Here is a 21,524-nt window from a genome sequence, read left to right as displayed (position 1 = left end):
TTTCATGGCTACACAAGGATAAATTTATCTTAATTTCAAGGCTACACGATGATAAATTTATCTTATTTTCAAAGCTACACGAGGATAAATTTATCCTAATTTCAAGGCTACACGAGGATAAATTTATCTTAATTTCAAGGCTACATGAGGATAAATTCATCCTTATTTCAAGACTACATGAGGATAAATTTATCCTAATTTCAAGGCTACACGAGGATAAATTTATCTTAATTTCAAAGCTACACGAAGATAAATTTATCCTAATTTCATGGCTACACGAGGATAAATTTATCTTAATTTCATGGCTACATGAGGATAAATTTATCTTAATTTCAAAGCTACACGAGGATAAATTTATCCTAATTTCAAGGCTACACAAGGATAAATTTATCTTAATTTCAAGACTACATGAGGATAAATTTATCCTAATTTCAAGGCTACACAAGGATAAATTTATCCTTATTTCAAGACTACATGAGGATAAATTTATCCTAATTTCAAGGCTACATGAGGATAAATTTATCCTTATTTCAAGGCTACACGAGGATATATTTATCCTAATTTCAAGGCTACATGAGGATAAATTTATCTTAATTTCAAAGCTACATGAGGATAAATTTATCTTAATTTCATGGCTACACGAGGATAAATTTATCTTAATTTCAAGGCTACATGAGGATAAATTTATCCTAGTTTCATGGCTACACGAGGATAAATTTATCTTAATTTCAAGGCTTCATGAGGATAAATTTATCCTAATTTCAAGGCTACACGAGGATAAATTTATCCCAATTTCAAGGCTACATGAGGATAAATTTATCCTAATTTCAAAGCTACACGAGGATAAATTTATCTTAAAGGTCAAGTCCACCCCAGTAAATTGTTGATTTGAATCAATAGAGAAAAATCAAACAAACATAACGCTGCAAATTTCATCGAAATCGGATGTAAAATAAGAAAGTTATGACATTTTTAAGTTTCGCTTATTTTTCACAAAACAGTTAAATGCACAACTCAGTGATATGCAAATGAGAGAGTCGATGATGTCCATCACTCACTATTTCTTTTGTTTTTTATTGTTTGAATAATACAATATTTCATTTTTTACAGATTTGACAACAAGGACCAACTTAACTTAACCATAAACTGTTAAAATAATGGTAATTCCACATGTTCAGGGAGAAATAAAACTTTGTTTCACTTGACAAGGGGGAGAAAATTAGAATATTTAATATTTCATATAATAAAATACAAAAGAAATAGTGAGTGGGTGACGTCATCAGTCTGCCAATTTGCATACCAACCAGGATGTGCATATAACTGTTTTGTGAAATTAGGCGAAACTTTAAAATGTCATAACTTTCTTATTTTACATCCGATTTTGATGAAATTTTCAGTGTTTTGCTTGTTGGATTTTTCTCCTTTTTTTCAAATCAACTATTTGTTGGGGTGGACTTGTCCTTTAATTTCAAGACAACATGAGGATAAATTTATCCTAACTTCAAGGCTACATGATGATAAATTTATCCTAATTTCATGGCTACACAAGGATAAATTTATCTTAATTTCAAGGCTACACGAGGATAAATTTATTTTATTTTCAAAGCTACACGAGGATAAATTTATCCTAATTTCAAGGCTACACGAGGATAAATTTATCTTAATTTCAAGGCTACATGGGGATAAATTTATCTAAATTTCGAAGCTGCACGAGGATAAATTTATCCTAATTTCAAGGCTACACGAGGATAAATGTATCCTAATTTCAAGACTACATGAGAATAAATTTATCCTAATTTCAAAGCTACATGAGAATAAATTTATCCTAATTTCAAGGCTACATGAGGATAAATTTACCTAATTTCAAAGCTACACAAGGATAAATTTATCTTAATTTCAAGACTACATGAGGATTAATTTATCCTAACTTCAAGGGTACATGAGGATAAATTTATCCTAATTTCATAGCTACACAAGGATAAATTTATCTTAATTTCAAGGCTACACGATGATAAATTTATCTTATTTTCAAAGCTACACGAGGATAAATTTATCCTTATTTCAAGGCTACACGAGGATAAATTTATCTTAATTTCAAGGCTACATGAGGATAAATTTATCTCAATTTCAAAGCTGCACGAGGATAAATTTATCATAATTTCAAGGCTACACGAGGATAAATGTATCCTAATTTCAAGACTACATGAGAATAAATTTATCCTAATTTCAAAGCTGCATGAGGATAAATTTATCTTAATTTCAAAGCTACACGAGGATAAATTTATCCTCATTTCAAGGCTACAAGAGGATAAATTTATCCTAATTTCAAGGCTACATGAGGATAAATGTATCTTAATTTCAAAGCTACACGAGGATAAATTTATCTTAATTTCAAGGCTACACGAGGATAAATTTATCTTAATTTCAAAGCTACACGAAGATAAATTTATCCTAATTTCATGGCTACACGAGGATAAATTTATCTTAATTTCATGGCTACATGAGGATAAATTTATCTTAATTTCAAAGCTACACGAGGATAAATTTATCCTAATTTCAAGGCTACACAAGGATAAATTTATCTTAATTTCAAGACTACATGAGGATAAATTTATCCTAATTTCAAGGCTACACAAGGATAAATTTATCCTTATTTCAAGACTACATGAGGATAAATTCATCCTAATTTCAAGGCTACATGAGGATAAATTTATCTTTATTTCAAGGCTACACGAGGATAAATTTATCTTAATTTCAAAGCTACATGAAAATAAATTTATCCTAATTTCAAGGCTACATGAGGATAAATCTATCTTAATTTCATGGCTACACGAGGATAAATTTATCTTAATTTCTAGGCTTCATGAGGATAAATTTATCCTAATTTCAAGGCTACACGAGGATATAAATATCCTAATTTCAAGGCTACATGAGGATAAATTTATCCTAATTTCAAGGCTACGCAAGGATGAATTTATCTTAATTTCAAAGCTACATGAGGATAAATTCATCTTAATTTCAAAGCTACACGAGGATAAATTTATCCTAATTTCAAGGCTACACGAGGATAAATTTATCCTAATTTCAAGGCTACATGAGGATAAATTTATCCTAATTTCAAGGCTACACGAGGATAAATTCATCTAAATTTTAAGGCTACATGAGGATAAATTTATCCTAATTTCAAGGCTACATGAGGATAAATTTATCTTAATTTCAAAGCTACATGAGGATAAATTTATCTTAATTTCAAAGCTACATGAGGATAAATTTATCTTAATTTCAAAGCTACACGAGGATAAATTTTTCCTAATTTCAAGGCTACAAGAGGATAAATTTATCTCAATTTCAAGGCTAAATGAGGATAAATTTATCCTAGTTTCAAAGCTACATAAGGATAAATTTATCTTAATTTCATGGCTACACGAGGATAAATTTATCTTAATTTCAAGGCTACATGAGGATAAATTTAACCTAATTTCATGGCTACACGAGGATAAATTTATCTTAATTTCAAGGCTTCATGAGGATAAATTTATCCTAATTTCAAGGCTACACGAGGATAAATTTATCTTAATTTCAAGACTACATAAGGATAAATTTATCCTAATTTCAAAGCTACACGAGGATAAATTTATCTTAATTTCAAGACTACATAAGGATAAATTTATCCTAACTTCAAGGCTACATGAAAATAAATTTATCCTAATTTCATGGCTACACAAGGATAAATTTATCTTAATTTCAAGGCTACACGATGATAAATTTATCTTATTTTCAAAGCTACACGAGGATAAATTTATCCTAATTTCAAGGCTACACGAGGATAAATTTATCTTAATTTCAAGGCTACATGAGGATAAATTCATCCTTATTTCAAGACTACATGAGGATAAATTTATCCTAATTTCAAGGCTACATGAGAATAAATTTATCCTTATTTCAAGGCTACTTGAGGATAAATTTATCTTAATTTCAAAGCTACATGAGGATAAATTTATCTTAATTTCAAAGCTACACGAGGATAAATTTATCCTAATTTCAAAGCTACACGAGGATAAATTTATCTTAATTTCAAGACTACATGAGGATAAATCTATCTTAATTTCATGGCTACACGAGGATAAATTTATCTTAATTTCAAAGCTACATGAGGATAAATTTATCCTAATTTCATGGCTACACGAGGATAAATTTATCTTAATTTCTAGGCTTCATGAGGACAAATTTATCCTAATTTCAAGGCTACACGAGGATAAATTTATCCTAATTTCAAGGCTACATGAGGATAAATTTATCCTAATTTCAAGGCTTCGCAAGGATAAATTTATCTTAATTTCAAAGCTACATGAGGATAAATTTATCTTAATTTCAAAGCTACACGAGAATAAATTTATCCTAATTTCAAGGCTACACGAGGATAAATTTATCCTAATTTCAAGGCTACATGAGGATAAATTTATCCTAATTTCAAGGCTACACGAGGATAAATTCATCTTAATTTTAAGGCTACACGAGGATAAATTTGTCTTTATTTCAAGGCTGCATGAGGATAAATTTATCCTAACTTCAAGACTACATGAGGATAAATTTATACTAATTTCAAAGCTACACGAGGATAAATTTATCCTAATTTCAAGGCTACACGAGGATAAATTTATCTTAATTTCAAAGCTACACCATTACATCAACTACATCAACAACAATGAAAAACAGAAGAAATAAACAAATATATATACTCGAGGTTAAGATTTCGATATTCATTCCCCCAACATGGTCTAAGTTCATTGACCCTAAATGACCTTTGACCCTGGTCATGTGACCTAAAACATGTGCAAAACAATCATTCATATTTGATTACTCTTCTGTCGATGTTTCATGAGCTAGATCCATAAACTTCCTAAGTTATGATGCCAATTCAACACATACTCCCAACATGGCCAGAGTTCATTGACCTTTAAATGACCTTTGATCTTGGCCATGTTCCTAAAACGCACACAGGGTATTCAGGGATACATTGCTGCTCTTATGTCAAAGTTTCATGAACTAGATCCATAGACTTTTAACCCTAAATAGACTGGGCTATTTCGACGCCTAACAAGACTCGGGGGGGGGGGGGGGCTGATTCAGCCCCTCCTTATGATCTTGGCCGTCGATCGCGCGATCACGACGAAAATTGGCACGCCCCTTACCCATGGCATTATCTACAAAAGTATAATATCAAATTTTGCGAAAAATCTCATTGCTCATTAATTATGCTAATTTATGCGTAAAATCATGAGTTTGCTCTAATTAATAAAATAATGCCCTTAAAATTCTAATTTTTGTTTCACAGACTCAAGATAGGCATCTGATCAAATTTATTATTCAAAAATTTCAACATCACATTTATTTTCTTATGTATTTTATTGTTTTCTAAATTTCTTATGTATTTCTTTGTTTTTTTACTTTTTGTTTTTTATTGTTTTTTCAATGGAAATTGTCGGGGACTTTTTTTTTACCATCAGCAAGATAAAATTAATTGATTTTAAGCAGTAAAAGGAAAAATAATGATACAATATATGAATTTTGGCTAAAAACATTATTTGCATTGGATTTGCACACAAATTCACGTTTTGAGTAATTTTGGGTCTGCATGCACTTACGAAATGTTGCGTAATTTCGGAACTGCGTACCCGGGGGTCACAATTTTGGTCCCAAAAGTTGCGCGAGACTTGAAAGTAAAAAGTCGGTGAACGACGCGGTCAAAAAATTTCGAGAGGCGGATTTATCGCGAAAAATGTTGAGGGGGGGCTGAATCAATTCAGCCCCCCAGTATCCTTAGGATGATGACAATTCCTCCTATACCCCCAATATGGCCAAAGTTCGTTGACCCTAAGTGACCTTTGACCTTAGTCATGTGACCTGAAACTCACACATGATATTCAGGGATATATGGTTGCTCTTATGTCTAAGTTTCATGAACTAGATCCATAAAGTTTTAAAGTTATGATGATAATTCCTCAAATAACCCCAACATGGCCATAGTTTGACCCTAAGTGACCTTTGACCTTAATCATGTGACCTGAAACTCAAGCAGGATCTTAAGTGATACACTATTACCCTTATGTCTAAGTTTTATGAACTAGGCTCATATACTTTCAAAGTTATGACAACATTTCAAAAACTGGACCTTGGTTAAAATTTGGATATTGATTCCCCCAACATGGTATAAGTTCATTGACCCTAAATGACCTTTGACCTTGGTCATGTGACCTGAAACTCAAGCAGGATGTTTAGTCATACTTGATTACCCTTGTTCAAGTTTCATGAACTAGGCCCATATACTTTCTAAGTTATGATGACATTTCAAAAACTTAACCTTGGTTAAGATTTCAATGTTGACGACGCCGCCGCCATCGAAAAAGCGGCGCCTATAGTCTCACTCTGCTATGCAGGCGAGACAAAAACTTAACCTTGGGGAAATTCCATAAAATGATAAGCCTTTTTGTACATCCGACCCCCATTTTTCTAAATTCTTACTTCACTTCATAAACTGACCGAATCATGGACGTTATAGAACATTACAGACTGTCAAGAGAACCAGAAATCAGAGACAGAAAATTTCATGAAAGTCCCACATATAGGGGGTCGGACGTATGGAATTACCACTTGGTTAAGATTTCAATGTTGACGACACTGCCGCTGTCGGAAAAGTGACCCCTATTGTCTCACTCAGCTAGGCAGGCAAGACAATAAAACTCATTCAACTATATTGCACTATGCAATCAATGAAAGGTCTTCAGATGGTTCCAGTTGGTGTATAATTTCTTTCTCACATAGTCTGACTTAAAATTTTTGTTTGAGAGATAACTGACATGTGCCATTAACGAAAATCGTTATTTGTGCCTGTTCAGTATATGCAAATGTTGCATAATGAGTTCCATGGTAAGGAGCTTACCTCTTGAGCACTGAGAGGGTAAACTTTCCATTGGCAGTGGAACTCAATTCATTACCTACTTCAGGTACCAACTCTCTATCAATCATTGTGCATTTATCTCTTCTAAATGTAGGTGATCAAAATTATGTGAAGATAAACCCTGGAAATTATCACCATATCCCAGGGGGGGCCACTTCCATTGACGAGTGGATACCATGCGCGACCATGGGGTCTCAAAAAGCACCCTAAACAAGTATTTTCCATATTCTGAAAATGCACCCCTTAACAAGTATTGGCGTCTGAAACCCTACCCTTAACAAGTATTGGTAACAAATCAACACTCTTGGCAAGTATTCCCTGAAATGAACCCCTAAACAAGTACAACGATATGTTATGTCACGGGTCCGTCGGTCGTCGGTTTTACCTTTACACACCATTTGGTGCACGGCCCCACCTTCCACACCTCGCGCAAATCGGACTCTAAACACGTAGTGTTGGGGCAAAGAGGACATCCTTTATAAAACATTTTAATTTTGTTTCATCATTCCCGCAAATTTGACGCTAAACACGTAACTTTCCTAGCGAAATAGATACCCTTTTTCCATTATTTTTGTGTTTTTGACACCCTTGTTACGTACGTAACGTGCCCAATCTTGAATAAGACATCCTTTTTACATATTTTTTGGTCGCGCATGGTATCCACTCGTCAATGTAAGTGGCCCCCCCCCCCCCCGGGCACCATATCCAATGTGGAAACATATAGGTACATTGTAATATCACAAAAATACATAATTCAAGTGGCTTCCATATAGACATACAGCTTTTGAGTCCTGGACAAACAAACTCATTCCAAATTGGTATGAATACAGTGTATGTTCATACAGACCTAATATGCAAAGTATTCTTCACGTTTTTCCTTCAAGTGACACTGGATATCCTATGGTAATTTGTTTGTTTTAGTGAGACTGTAGGGGAAAGAAATGACTTTTTGAAGAGAGACTTCTCCTGTGTACGGCTGACCCTTCTGTCCTTGAACTGATGTGGTAGGTGATATCCACATGGACGTTTCTGATCCTGAGTACCAATGCAGCTTCACACTGTCTCAAGTCATTTCCAACACTTTGCTCACTCGCGGCCACTCATTACTGAACTCTTCTAAGTAGACTGCAACCATATCTCCCAGTTTTAATACTAGCTGTTGAGGCCTTTTCTGCTTAGTACCTTAGATGGACCTGAAATATTGCAATGAGAAAAATCTAAATATTTATTATAAAGGCAATACAAGTTAACAGTGTTATAGTGCACATGAACATATTATGGGGCACAAGTGATTAATTCTGAGTGTTTGGAATCCCAGCTATGGGTTAACTTTCTTCAGCAATAAATTGAACCACATTGTGCTGCAATCAACCCAAGTGAGGAAAGCGGGTACTGGCAGGATTAATTTGGCTACTTTTACACATTTACTTACCGCTTGAATAGGTTGCTGTTCATCATTTGAGAATTCCGAAGTTGGATCAAGATGTCTTTGTGGTGTATTCTGAGACTCTTTATCCATCAATATATCCACCAGTGGCCATTTACCAGAGTCTTCTATTCCTGACAAAAATCCCCGATAGAATGAAAAGAAGTATATGCACAAGTGGTAAGATAAATCCGACCCAAATTTCAAACTATAAGTGCTTGCATAAATGATTGGAAGTTCCAACCATTATCCCCTATTGATATTAATTATACCTTATTATAGTATAAAAATATACCAGGCTTTGAGTGAGTATAGCGGGAATTATTCATACGAGGTTGGACTGGCATTACTATTTTTCCCCGAGGGGCGAAGCGCTGAGGGAAAAATAATGATTTTGCCAGTACAACCGAGGATGAATAATTCCCTCCATAGTTTTCCAAATAATGGCCTGATATATTTGTTTTATATCCTACTTTAATAAGTTAGAGCAATAGATCTTGATAAGCTAGTTCTTGTACATCCTTTTTTTTTTTAAATCTGAACCAAACCAGCCCCGCTGACTCAGTGACTGACCTGCTTTTCCTGAAGTGCTTCGCTACGCGCTCAGTGCGCGTATTAGTGCTTGCGAGTGACGTCAGTGATAACGGAATAGCACATTTTCTTCCGTAGGCTTTCATTTTCGACATCACCGCAAAATAATGAGAATATGTTTGGTCACATGATGCTATTTAAACCAATCAGCATACAGGATTTAATTTATGTAGGATATAATAATTACTATTTTCATACAACAGGACTAAGATGCAAAACAGTCATTATATCTCTGATCCTATGAACCTGTTTAGACATGTGAATAAATAAATGCTTTCATTCTTTTAATACTTTTAATTTTAAGGGTGTACGTATAAAGGAGATGCCAGTATTGAGTGACAAACTTTTTATTATTTCCACAGGAAATTCTTCTTCTTTGTAAATTTTTCCAATACTTTTTAAAAAGCTTTTGCAACACCTGTCAACAAAATTAATGCGGAAAATTACTTCCTCATATACCTAGGACTATTGAAGTACATAATGGAAGCCACATCAAATTAAAAAAAATTATCGGCCATTTCAGCAACCTTGCCCTCCCTCTTACAAACAAAGCCAATACAAAGACATGAAGATGATCTACTGTACTTACCACCTTCCTCCATGCTAGCTAGCAGATTCTCCCATTCCTGACTTTCTTCAATACTAAAGTAGGGGGCATACTTTGGCAATGTCCCGTTGGAGGTTGGTAAGTGTAATAGCATCATGTACTTTAGGGACAATGGATGGTTGGCCTGGAGGGTGATGTGTGATGATGTTATCCCATCCATTTGTAGCCTGCCATTCGCTGCTGTTGCTCCACTTCTTGGTGTGTAATGTTCACAGCTTTTCCATTGTGTTTTGTGATTCTAAATTGATGTGGAAAGCTGTGCAGTGACATCTTGTTCAGGCAAGGTTTGAGCCAGTCTCTCACATTGTAGACTGCGTTGAGTCTTTCCCATGTGGTATTTGGTTTTCGATAAGAGAGTGGGATATGATGAAGCAGAGATGAAAGTGTTGGTATGTTTTGCCGTGTTATGAATGTTGAAACCCGGGTGAATAGCTGGTCAATGTCCTCGTGTGCGTGGCCCTTCATTAAAAATCCTACCTTTACCTGCATTGAAAATGATAAGAAAAAGAATATAACAAATTAAATTATGGTAGATTATTTTAAAACACTTTCCCGGGATACACATTGGTCTGCGAAATGATAAATTAAATATCTGTTCAGAGCTTAACCCTAACCAGACAGGGGGGCTGTTTTTGCCCTCTGAACATCTTTCATGATAAATCTGTAACAAGAAAATATTGTGCTGCCATGTTTCATGACTTATTTCCTTTATTAACCCTAATTCTCTTGGGGGGGGGGGGGGCATTATGGCCCCATCTCGACAATTTTCGCGATATATCTGCTGCGCGAAATTCTTTGACCTCGCCGCTCACTGACTTTTTACTTTCAAGTCTCGCGCAAATTTTGAGACCAAATTTGTGACGCCCGGGTACGCGGTTACGACATTATGTAAGTGCATGTCAGACCCAAAATTGCTCATAAACGTGATTTCATGTACAAATCCAATGCAAATTGTGTATTTGGCCAAAATTCATAAATGTATCATTATTTCTACTTTTAATGATTAAACTTAATTAAGTTTGCCTTGTTTATGATCAGAATTAAGTCTGGAACGATTTCCATCGAAAAAACAATAAAAACAAAAAGTAAAAAAACAAAGAAATACATAAGAAATTTAAAAAACAATAAAATACATAAGAAATCGGTCTTGGTACCAGAATCTTTTTTATTCACAATTGTTAGGAATGCTATAAAGAAGATTTTCACCAAAAAATAGCATTCTAGGAGCTTTATTTAGTGAATCAGAGCAAAAAGTATGATTTCATGAATAAATTAGCATAATTAATTAATATAAAATAAAAATATATGAATTCAGTGAAATTTACCAATGCAACTGCGTAGATTACGTCATTCTCTACCATCATGCAAATTTTCGTTGTGATCGCGCAATCCACGGCTGAGATCTTAAGGGGGGGCCACAATGGCCCCCCCCCCCCGGGAATGACAAGAATCAAAATACCCCGGGAGATTGAGGGTTAAGCCTCATACAACTTTTAAGACCAAATTCCGATGTTACGTAAACATTAAGTGCATGTAAGAACAACATTTGCTTTAAAATGTGATTTCATGTACAAATCAAATGCAAATTCTGCATGCAGCTAAAATTCATAAATGTATCATGATTTTTATTTTTACTGATTAAAAGCAATAGAATTCATGTTAGTTATGAGTGATTACCTTTGATTACCTTTGATCCTTAAATCATATCCTGCCTCCAAGTATTTGAACTTGGTAACCCTTGTACATGTACTTGGTAATTTTTTACCTTTTGAAATTCTATTTGGGTGAATTATCTACGTTCTAAATTCCAAGCCAAGCAATGGAAAGACTGAGTGAAGAGATAGGTGACAACCACATTTCTGCTGGTGAAATTTTGGGTGTACTAAATTTTGATATCCAAGGTCTTATGTCCAATTTTAATGCTTTTAGTTTTAAGTCCATTTTTTAGACCAGTATTCGTCGAAAAAAATTGATATTAACGCACCTTTCATTGTAAGGAGAATGGTACTAGTCATGTTAAAGGATACCTCTTGAACCATTTACCTGCTAATCCTGACTCCATCTTCCATAAGCGGGTCCTAGTAATCCCAAGGATGAGTCTCCACCCATGTTTACAAAGTTGTGATGTTCAATAAGGTACCGAAAAATCCATAGCCTCTAATCTGCTAGAGTATTGTTCTGAAATCTTCTGCGGGCCTTGCTTGCATCTATTCTTGATATCTTATGAAGACAATAACTTCTGCAGCATTTCATCCTCAGTATTGCCGCTAATTTGATGATATAAAGTTGATAAAATCTTTCAATTTTGATTAAAAATAAATTAGCCACAAAAAAAATATTTCAATCATTTGTACACGTTTCAATGGAAGTGATTTAAATCATGATTTAAATCAACGTGATTTAAATCAGCCAACCCTGACCCTTTCGCAATCAATAATAGCACAACACATAAACACAAATAAAATGTGCATACATTTATGATTTTTGGTTGAGAAACAGAGTTTGCATTGTATACAGAATCACATTTTGGAGCAATTGCAGGTCTTACATGTACATGTACATGTGCTTTAAAAAATGTTGTGTTATTTCTCAACCGCATACCCAGGCATCACAAATTTGGTTTCAAAAGATGTGCAATATTTAAAAGTAAAAGTCAGGGAGCAGCGCGGAAAAAAAAATATTCGCGCAGCTGCATAGTGAAAAAAATTGTTGGGGACCCCCTCCCAGCCTCCCCCCCGTTAAATGCGAGTTAACCTGAAATGACCTTTAATTGTGATATTGTGACATGGAAATAGTTTCAAATTAATTTCCCAAATGTTGTGACAACAGACATATGAAAATGTAATGACTACCAAATCAAGATTACTCTTGTCAGTATAATCAGTTAGATCTAGATTGACAGTTACAAATTAAGATTCCAATTGATTTATCAAACGACAAATGCTCTCATTCGTTCCTTAGCCCATAGTAGCTCATTTAATAACTAGGGTAGCCACTCATGCAGTTCCAAAACCTGATCTCCCAGCGGGCCCTGCTATTATCATCATTATCTTACAAGTTACATTGTGGTTTGTACAGGTAAAACAAAGTGCAAAATGTAACATAAAATTATCATTATGTAAAATTTTAACTTAAAAATAGCTTACTTTTGCTGAAGTTCCTTCTACACGTACGTGATACAGCTTCAGAGCAATGAGAGGAGTCAGACTCTGTCTGTCTGTCAGCAAAATAAACCATCAGACGTTTTCTTCCTCGGGAGGGTTGATCTTGAATAGATAAAATACAAATTAAAATGACTTATTAATACTTCAGTAGATCTCAGAACTGTTGCAAGAAGTCTAACAAAATTATTGCCTAAGTTTCAGATCTACTGTATGGTTTGGTGGGCTTAATCATTCATTCAGAAATCCATGATATCAACAAGGTTTTGGTAACCTATTAACTAAGCATTCTAAAAACTTGCCTTAAACAGTTTCAGGATAGATTTCCATTTGTATTTGCACTGATCTTAACCCGCTTGCCTTCAAACCTCTCAAAGAGCATTTTTTCTACTGAACAACAAAACATTAGGTGATGCCATGGACCTGGGAAGCAGAGGTGCTAGATTTGCCTTGGGGTGATTCATTTATTATTCTCCATAGGCAGCACCCCTGGTATTCTGGAAGGTGCTATAAAATGGAGAAATGTAACTTAATCATACAAATAAGGGTTACACTTCGTAATTCTGAAGCTTCGTAATTCCGAAGGTTCTTTATTCCGAAGGTTCGTAATTCAGAAACACGTAAATTGCCTATACCTCGATGTTCGTTAATCCGAAAACGAAAAAGGGTTCATTAATCCGAACATTTGTGGCATTATTCCGACGGTTCGTTATTCCGAAGGTTCGATAATCCGAAAACGAAATAAGGTTCGTTGTTCCGAAGGTTCGATAATCCGAAAACGAAATAAGGTTCGTTGTTCCGAAGGTTCGTTAATCCGAAAACGAAATAAGGTTCGTTGTTTCGAAGGTTCGTTAATCCGAAAACGAAATAAGGTTCGTTTTTCCGAAGGTTCGTTAATCCGAAAACGAAATAAGGTTCGTTAATCCGAAAACAAAATAAGGTTCGTTTTTCCGAAGGTTCGTTAATCCGAAAACGAAATAAGGTTCGTTAATCCGAAAACGAAATAAGGTTCGTTAATCCGAAAACAAAATAACCGGGATTGCAGAGGCAGAGGCAAGGGGGGGGGGGGGGCGGGGACACTGTTGCTGTTCAATTGTTATGAGGATGGGAACGCAAGGGCGGCCGGGGGGTAAAGCAAAAAAATGAAACTCATAGGTCAAAATGGGCACTTTGGTGATATAATCACCTTAAGATTATCATCTGTTTGAAGTCATTGTGTGTTTGATAGTGATTAAGTAGAGAAAAACTTTTTTGAAGTGACTTCTTATTATGGCAAAATGTATATTTAGGCTTTATTTTTCGGGAGAGAGTATAATGAGCGAGCGGCTTGGTAAAAAAGAATTTAAAGGTGAAGTTGTAAAACTCGTTTAGGGGTCAATTATTCTTAAAATGCCATTATTACGAGGTGTTGCGAGCGTAAATCACAAGCTAAAACTTAAGGGTATTTCAATAAAAAATGAAAATAAGTTTTTAAAAATCCGAGCAGATTTCTGCTGTCATTAAAAAGAAGTGCATCTAACTAAAGAATTAACACGAGCGCAAAACGCGAGCTTAAACATACTGACCAGAAAAGAATCCTGTTAAAGAAAGCATTTATTGACCTCTTTAGGATACATATTTCTCCAATCGAATAATTGAGAGTGAGAAGCGCAAGCTGAAAATTTGCAATAATCCAGCCTGAAAATTTAACTTGTATACTTTAAAAAGAGTATTTTATTTCGAAAAACATGAAAAACAGCATATTTATTTTTGAAAAAGGAACTTTCCCATTTTGGAAAAATATGCATTTCCCTGTTTTTTATTTCATTTTTGGGGTGCAAGTGCCCCCTGCCTCCCTCCCAGCGGATCCAACTTTTGTCAAATGGGGGGGGGGGGCAATTTTTTTTTTCAGCCATATTTTCCTCGATCGGCAGCTTAAAGTTGATTTTTGTTTGTTTCTTTGAAAGGGTAGTCCTAACAGTCAATAATTAGCTTTATACTTATAAAATAAAGTAAATATGTAATAATATGATAAACCCTTTTTAAATAATGCGAGCGCGAGCTATATTTTTTTTTTAATATGATGGGCAATATGTTTGTGATCTTCAAAACGAGATGCCTATGTAACTAGATAATAACTGCTAGCAAGAAGCGCAGAAATTTAAAATATAAGCTCTGACCTGATCTAAAGGGGACATTTTAAGAACTTTTTGCAGTTAGCCATGAAGACGATGCGTGTTTTTAAACCAGTGGCGGCGGAACGTATTTTCCTTTTGGGGGGGGGGGGGCATAGCCAAAAAAGGGGCCAATAGAGGCATTTTGGTGCAAACGGATATTTTCGCCATAAGATTATCATCTGAGTAAAGAGGTTGTGTGTTTTATAGTAATTAAGTTGAGCAAAATTTTTTAAGTGATCTCTGATTGATAAGTTATATATTTACGTTTCATTTCTGCGAGCGTAGCGAGCAAGCGGTTTGGGGAAAAAAATCAAATCTGAAGATGTAAAATTCACCTTTTAGGTCAATTACTGTTAAAACGTGCTCAAACTTTTGGAAATTTCATGTAGGCCTAAAATGATAATAATGATAATAATGATATGGATATCCAGGGAAGCCACTTCAGTTCTGAAAACTGTTCTCCCAGCTATTATTATTATCCCGGCTTTAGCTGGGCTGCCTAGGCGCCCAAAGGAAGGCATTAACGAATTTCTACCGGGTACCCATTCACCTCACCTGGGTTGAGTGCAGCACAGTGTGAATAATTTCTTGCTGAAGGAAATAATGCCATGACTTGGATTCGAACCTACGACCCTCTGCCTTAAAGTCAGAAGACTTATCCACTGGGCCAAAACGCCCCACATGAAAAGTAAACGTTCCGATTTTATTTCGTAAACATGAAAAAAGGATGTGAATTTAACTAAAGAATCAAACGCGAGCGCGAAACGCGAGCTGACATTTTTCATATACTGACCAGGAGAGGAACCTTTTGCATTTGGTGACTCATGAATGGGATATGTGCTAGGCCTACATATCTCACCAATCGATTAATGCAAGCGCGAAGCTCGAGCTGAAAATTTGTGATATTCTATCCATGAAACTGGACATTCTAGGAATTTTATTTCACCAGGATCAGAATGACTACCTTAATGAGCAATAATTAGTGCGAGCGCAAAACGCGAACCAAAAATGTGTGATATTCCAACCTTAAAAGTGGACATTCTATGCATGTTTTGTTACAAAGAACTGGACGAATACCTTATACCAAATAAAAAACTGATGAGGAGCGAGCTTCTTTTTTTTTTCTTTTTTTTTTGAAATTTCATGATGGCCAATTTCTAGTCAATTTAAACAGATTATTGTGCTCACGATTCGATTTTTGTAGCTTTCAGCGAGATACGCGATTACGCATTCTTTTCATGATTACAAAAGTACTGAATATGGAAAAAATGTTTAGCTTGCGCTACGAGCTCCCATTATTTGATTAGAGAGATTTATATCCCATTCCTGAACTCCAAGTAATAATCTTTGAAATATCCACTTTTCTTGTCAGTCGGCCACTCTGCCTATATATATATAAATATATATATATATATGTAATTACATATATATATATATATATATATATATATATATATATATATATATACAGGGGCGGATCGGGGGGGGGGGGGCGAATCGGCCGCGATTCGCCCCCTCCCCCTTTCAGGCTGATTTGAGGGGTTCAGGCTGTTTAGAGGGGGGCCGAATCGGCCGCGGCTGCGCCCAAGTCCCTTTTTTAGACCTTAAAAACCCGCTGGACCCCCTTAAAAAAAAATCATTACCAATTTAAAAAAAATTGTTTTCCCACCCTGCCCTCCCCCACAGAATTTCAAATTGGTCACTTTTGCAGAAAACATTACGAACTGACGGTTAAATTTTTTTTTTATGCTTACCACGCCCCCCCCCCCACCCGCTCATCAGCTCTTGAGCGGCTGTTTGTGACCTCTTTACGCTCAAGTACTGATTCATGCCCACGTTTCTCAACAGGTAGGGAAGCTGGTCTCCGCCACCTCCCCCCCCCCCCCTTCACAAATCCTGGATCCGCCCTTGATATACATGTATATAAATCTCAGCACCCCGGTGAAAAAAAATTGTTCCCAGGGCCTTGGCTCTCTTTGCCACTTTTTATTGTTTTTCCATCCGACTGCACAAACATAAATATTCATTTGTATATAATCAACCAATCATAGATGAGCATAATCATGGATGAGTATAAGGAACCAATCATAAATCATCAAAGTTATACGAAGGGTAAACCTAAATGGATATCAGGTGCAGTTAGTGTGCGAGACTGAGAGTAATGACATACACGTAATATGACCACCTCCCTGCATGTAGTGAGTATATGCATGGGCGGAAATCCCAGGGGGGACAGGGGGGGGGGGACACAATATCAAATGTCCCCCCTACTATTTTTTGTCTTTTATGATGGTAAGAAATACATCATTCTAAATCGAAATAAAACATGTATTTTGGGACGAGTTTAGACGAGATGACCGTACTTTTGGGATGATAACCTTTTTTTTTTGCTTGTCAAATTTTCCCACCCCTTGTCCCCATAGGCGGATCCAGGGGGGCCGAGCCCCCCCCCCCCCCTATAGGCGGAGCAAAACAAGAAAAAAAAGGGAAAGAAAAAAGGAAAAAAGGAGGGAAAAGAGAGGAGAAAAGGAAGAGAAGGACGACGAATGCATAAAATAAGATGAGGGGAAGACTTGGAAAATAAAAAGAATCTTTCGTGCCACTATATAAAATTTTCGCTCGCGCTTCGCGCTCGCATTGCCTGTTAGGTGATTTACATATCTTGTTCAATATGGAGCTCAAATATCAAGTTTGGAAGTCAATATACAAAACATATTTCACTTCGGAAATCGAACTTTCATTATTTTGTGTGATTTACAAATTTATTTTTAAAAAGTGCTCTGTAAAAATGTCAGTTATATGGTCTGAATAATTTTATCAACATTTGCTGCTTGCGCTGCGTGCTCGCAAATTTTGATTTATCAGGTACCTATTATTTTCGTGTATTCCATAAAGTTTTCAAAATATCCCTTTTCAGGTCTGATTGCCAAGACGTATCAGCTAGCGGGCTGCACGCTCGCATTTCGATTGGCGAGTTATATAAATGTTTCAATATAGATTATACAACAAACTACTTAAAATCCCCTTTTCATGACAGTTTATCAAAAATTTTAGCTCGTGATTTGCGCTCGCATTAATGGTTTAAAATATATTAACTGATGCATCCTATTCATGATTACAAAGGTGAAATGTTCAGCTTTTATGCCATAATATCATCAGATTTCGCGCTCTCATTAGGCATTAATAAATATGATATTAATTTAATAATTGAATTGTCACTTTTGTTTCATCTCGCGCTTAGCAAGAGGAATAGGAAGATAGTCATTATTTTCATGACATGTCGTAAGGATGTCCCGGTCCTATGTCAAAACTCAAAGTAATAATAATGAAAATTTTAGCTCTTTTTTTTAAGTTCGATCCATATCCACCTTCAGGGGCGGAAATCTCTCCCAAAAGGTAGGGGGGACACAGGGGCGGATCCAGCCTTCGCCAATAGGGGGGGGGGGGGCGGTAATTTGTTTCAGCCATATTTTCCCCGATTGGCAGCTCGAAGATGATTTTTGTTTGTTTCTTTGAAGGGGTAGTCCTCATTAGTCACTTCTTAGCTTTATTCTTATAAATGAATATATAATATCATAATCCTTATTTATATGATGCGAGCGCGAACCGCGAGCTAATTTTTTTTGGAAATGTTATGTATTTTTTTTCCTAAAATTTGAACTGATTCTGGGCAATGTTTGTTTTCCTAAAAGGATGTGTATGCAACTGAATAATTACTACAAACGCAAAGCGCGAGCAGAAATGAACTGATGGAAAAGATACCTGTTAAAGTAGCATTTAACAATCAAATAATGCGAGCGCAAAGCGCGAACTGATTTTTTTTTTACTTGTTCACCTAAAGAATGGAAATTCTAAGCACTTTTTGTAACTCAAGCAGAATAGGTATATAAGTAATCAATTAATGCGAGCGCGTAGCGCGAGCGGAAAATTTCGAGATTTAGTCCTATAATATTTACTAAACGAGACACTCTATTCATGTTTTGTATATCCTGAAAAGGGTGAGTATTAATAATGCGAGCGCGAAGCGCGATCTGAATTTTTTTGGACATGTTCACCTAAAGAATGGAAATTCTAAGCACTTTTTGTAACTCAAGCAGAATATGTATATAAGTAAACAATTAAGGAAATTCTAAGCACTTTTTGTAACTCAAGCAGAATATGAAGTAAACAATTAATGCGAGCGCGAAGCGCGAGCGGGAAATTTCGAGATTTAGTCCTATAATATTTACTGAAAGAGACCTCAATTCATGTTTTGTAAATCCTGAAAAGGGTGAGTATTAATAATGCGAGCGCAAAGCGCGAGCAGAAAATTTTTATATACGTTTTGAACTGGTACCTGTTGAAAAGGTACCTGTTAAGGATTGCTTGCACTTAGCCATGAAGGCGTTACATATTTCAACGATCAAAAAATGCGAGCGCGCGAAATCTGATGATATAATGGCATAAAAACTGGACATTTCACTTTTGTGATTATGAATAGGATGCGTCAGTTAATATATTTTTAACCATTAATGCGAGCGCAAATCGCGAGCTAAAATTTTTGATAAACTGTCATGAAAAGGGGATTTTAAGTAGTTTGTTGTATAATCTATATTGAAACATTTATATAACTCGCCAATCGAAATGCGAGCGTGCAGCCCGCTAGCTGATACGTCTTGGCAATCAGACCTGAAAAGGGATATTTTGAAAACTTTATGGAATACACGAAAATAATAGGTACCTGATAAATCAAAATTTGCGAGCGCAGCGCAAGTTCAGACCATAAAACTTACATTTTTACAGAGCACTTTTTAAAAACCAAAATTTGACAAGCAAAAAAAAAGGTTATCATCGCCAAAGTAAGGTCATCTCGTCCCAAAATACATGTTTTATTTCGATTTATAATGATGTATTTCTTACCATCATAAAAGACCAAAAATAGTAGGGGGACATTTGATATTGTGTCCCCTCTACTTTTTTGAGTAGGGGAGACACGTCCCCCCTGTTCCCCCTGGGATTTCCGCCCATGAGTGTATGCGCATGCAAACAAAAGGATGAAATGTACATTGCATGTCCCAGGTGGTATGGATGGAGATGGTACGGCATGTGAAAAATTGAAAAATGTAATCTACTAGCATGAAATCAACATAGCATACAATTGTAAACTGAAGGAAAGTTCTCTGACCTAGAGTTCAAAACAAGGCTCTACATTATTATTTCTTATTACATCGCTAAATCTACGTGTATTCACATTTTTCACATTTCTTATTTCATTCAAACAAGCACACACACGCACACCCCACACACACCTTCACACAACAAACATCAACCACTCTGCACAACCACTACCGTAATACTTGGTGCAAGCTGAAAGAGGGGAAAAAATCTTTTTGAAGATACCATAGAAAAACTCGCTCTTCTTGCACTTCACTAGGTGGTATGTACTGTACGCGTACCGACTGCTTATGTGCAGCGCTGAGCTTCAAGCGACCGAGTGATTCCGAAATAGATGTAAAACTTTGTAAAAAAAAGTGTCAAAACGGCAAATATTCAACTTCTACTGAACTTTGGAGGATCAGATGCAAGTATTTTAGGTTGTGAATTATTTAGGGTGAGATTGTACATGTTTGAAAACCATTAAACGGGGAGGTGCGAAACTACACTAGCGCCGTAGTACTAAATAAATAAACTAAAAATAAAGCCTATATTAAATTCAAAGGCTAAGCTAAGGCTTAGGCTAGGTTAAGTAACTTAAGTAGGCTTAGGCGAAGGCTTAGCCTTTAATAGGCGCGCCTTACCTCTCTCTTCGCCAACGGGATCTGCTCGAACAACGTCGTTGCTTGTTGCAATCTTCAAACCTGTAGCTGATGTCAAATCGCCAAAACTCGACTCAATAATCAGACTGGGCCTGGCCTGGGAGTCGTCCCCGCCTAAACCGTACTCCGGCCCGTAAACTGGTGGCCTCTTCACTTGTTGCAGCATTTTCCTCTTCTGTAAAATAGAGAGCTTCGAAAAGATGTCGCGCTTCGTCGCCATCGTATATTCTTCTTCGTTTAAATTTAGTCCACATTGCAAATGTGTGCTGAATGAAAAGTACTTAGATTTACGAGTGAACAGTTTAGATTTCGAGTTCAGTGTGATACAATTACACCATGCCCAGCGTCAGCTTTGTAAACAAAACACACGTGCGAAATCAAGCTTCTTGCACGCGTACTATCGTGTGGCCGTGGGCATTGGGTATCCATAGGCTGGACAGGGGCGCCGTCGTCCAGTGTGTGTGTGTGTGCTGAACATATAGGTCCACGGTGTGTGTGAGGGTGCGTTTACAGTGTATTGTTTGACACTTTTGTAATGTTATGTTAGTGGTCTACCTCCATGGTATGATCATGGACCTATTATGATCATGGACCTATATACATGATGTACGGTTCCGTACATGAATTTTGAATTTGAATTTAATAACAAACTTCATTCATATGGCATGAATATTTTGTTTTAAAATATATTGGCCTACAATGATAACATAAACAAAAACGTTCATAACTGTACATGTATGTCGTATAAATCAGCAATACATCAATACATAGATTTCCAATTATTACAAAGAGAAATGACGAATTGAAATTCAACATAAAGAAGGTGTAGC

General features: G+C 35.9%; 1 protein-coding gene across 1 annotated transcript; it reads right to left on the bottom strand.

Annotated features, from left to right (window-relative positions):
• Nucleotides 1–5,470: 5,470 nt before the first annotated feature.
• On the bottom strand, nt 5,471–21,016 carry LOC135153716 (uncharacterized). Its single transcript, XM_064097821.1, has 7 exons — nt 20,677–21,016; nt 12,729–12,848; nt 11,626–11,849; nt 9,565–10,065; nt 8,391–8,518; nt 7,659–8,151; nt 5,471–7,112 (listed from the first exon to the last, which is right to left on the bottom strand). The coding sequence occupies exons 4-6, from the start codon at nt 9,740–9,742 to the stop codon at nt 8,134–8,136; spliced, it is 324 nt and encodes a 107-aa protein (XP_063953891.1). The 5' UTR covers nt 9,743–10,065; nt 11,626–11,849; nt 12,729–12,848; nt 20,677–21,016; the 3' UTR covers nt 5,471–7,112; nt 7,659–8,133.
• Nucleotides 21,017–21,524: the final 508 nt, after the last annotated feature.

The sequence above is a fragment of the Lytechinus pictus genome, chromosome 3, assembly GCF_037042905.1.
Source record: "Lytechinus pictus isolate F3 Inbred chromosome 3, Lp3.0, whole genome shotgun sequence".
NCBI lineage: Eukaryota > Metazoa > Echinodermata > Echinoidea > Temnopleuroida > Toxopneustidae > Lytechinus > Lytechinus pictus.
Note: the sequence above shows the minus strand (reverse complement) of the source record. Positions and strands in the feature narration are given on the sequence as shown.

Bases quoted from the DNA above. Each gene is read 5' to 3' on its own strand.
- LOC135153716 (XM_064097821.1), bottom strand. From the start codon at position 9,742: ATGGATGGGATAACATCATCACACATCACCCTCCAGGCCAACCATCCA. The intron at 8,519-9,564 runs GTAAGTACAGTA...GATTTTTGTCAG, and splicing joins AGCTAGCATGGAGGAAGGTG to GAATAGAAGACTCTGGTAAA.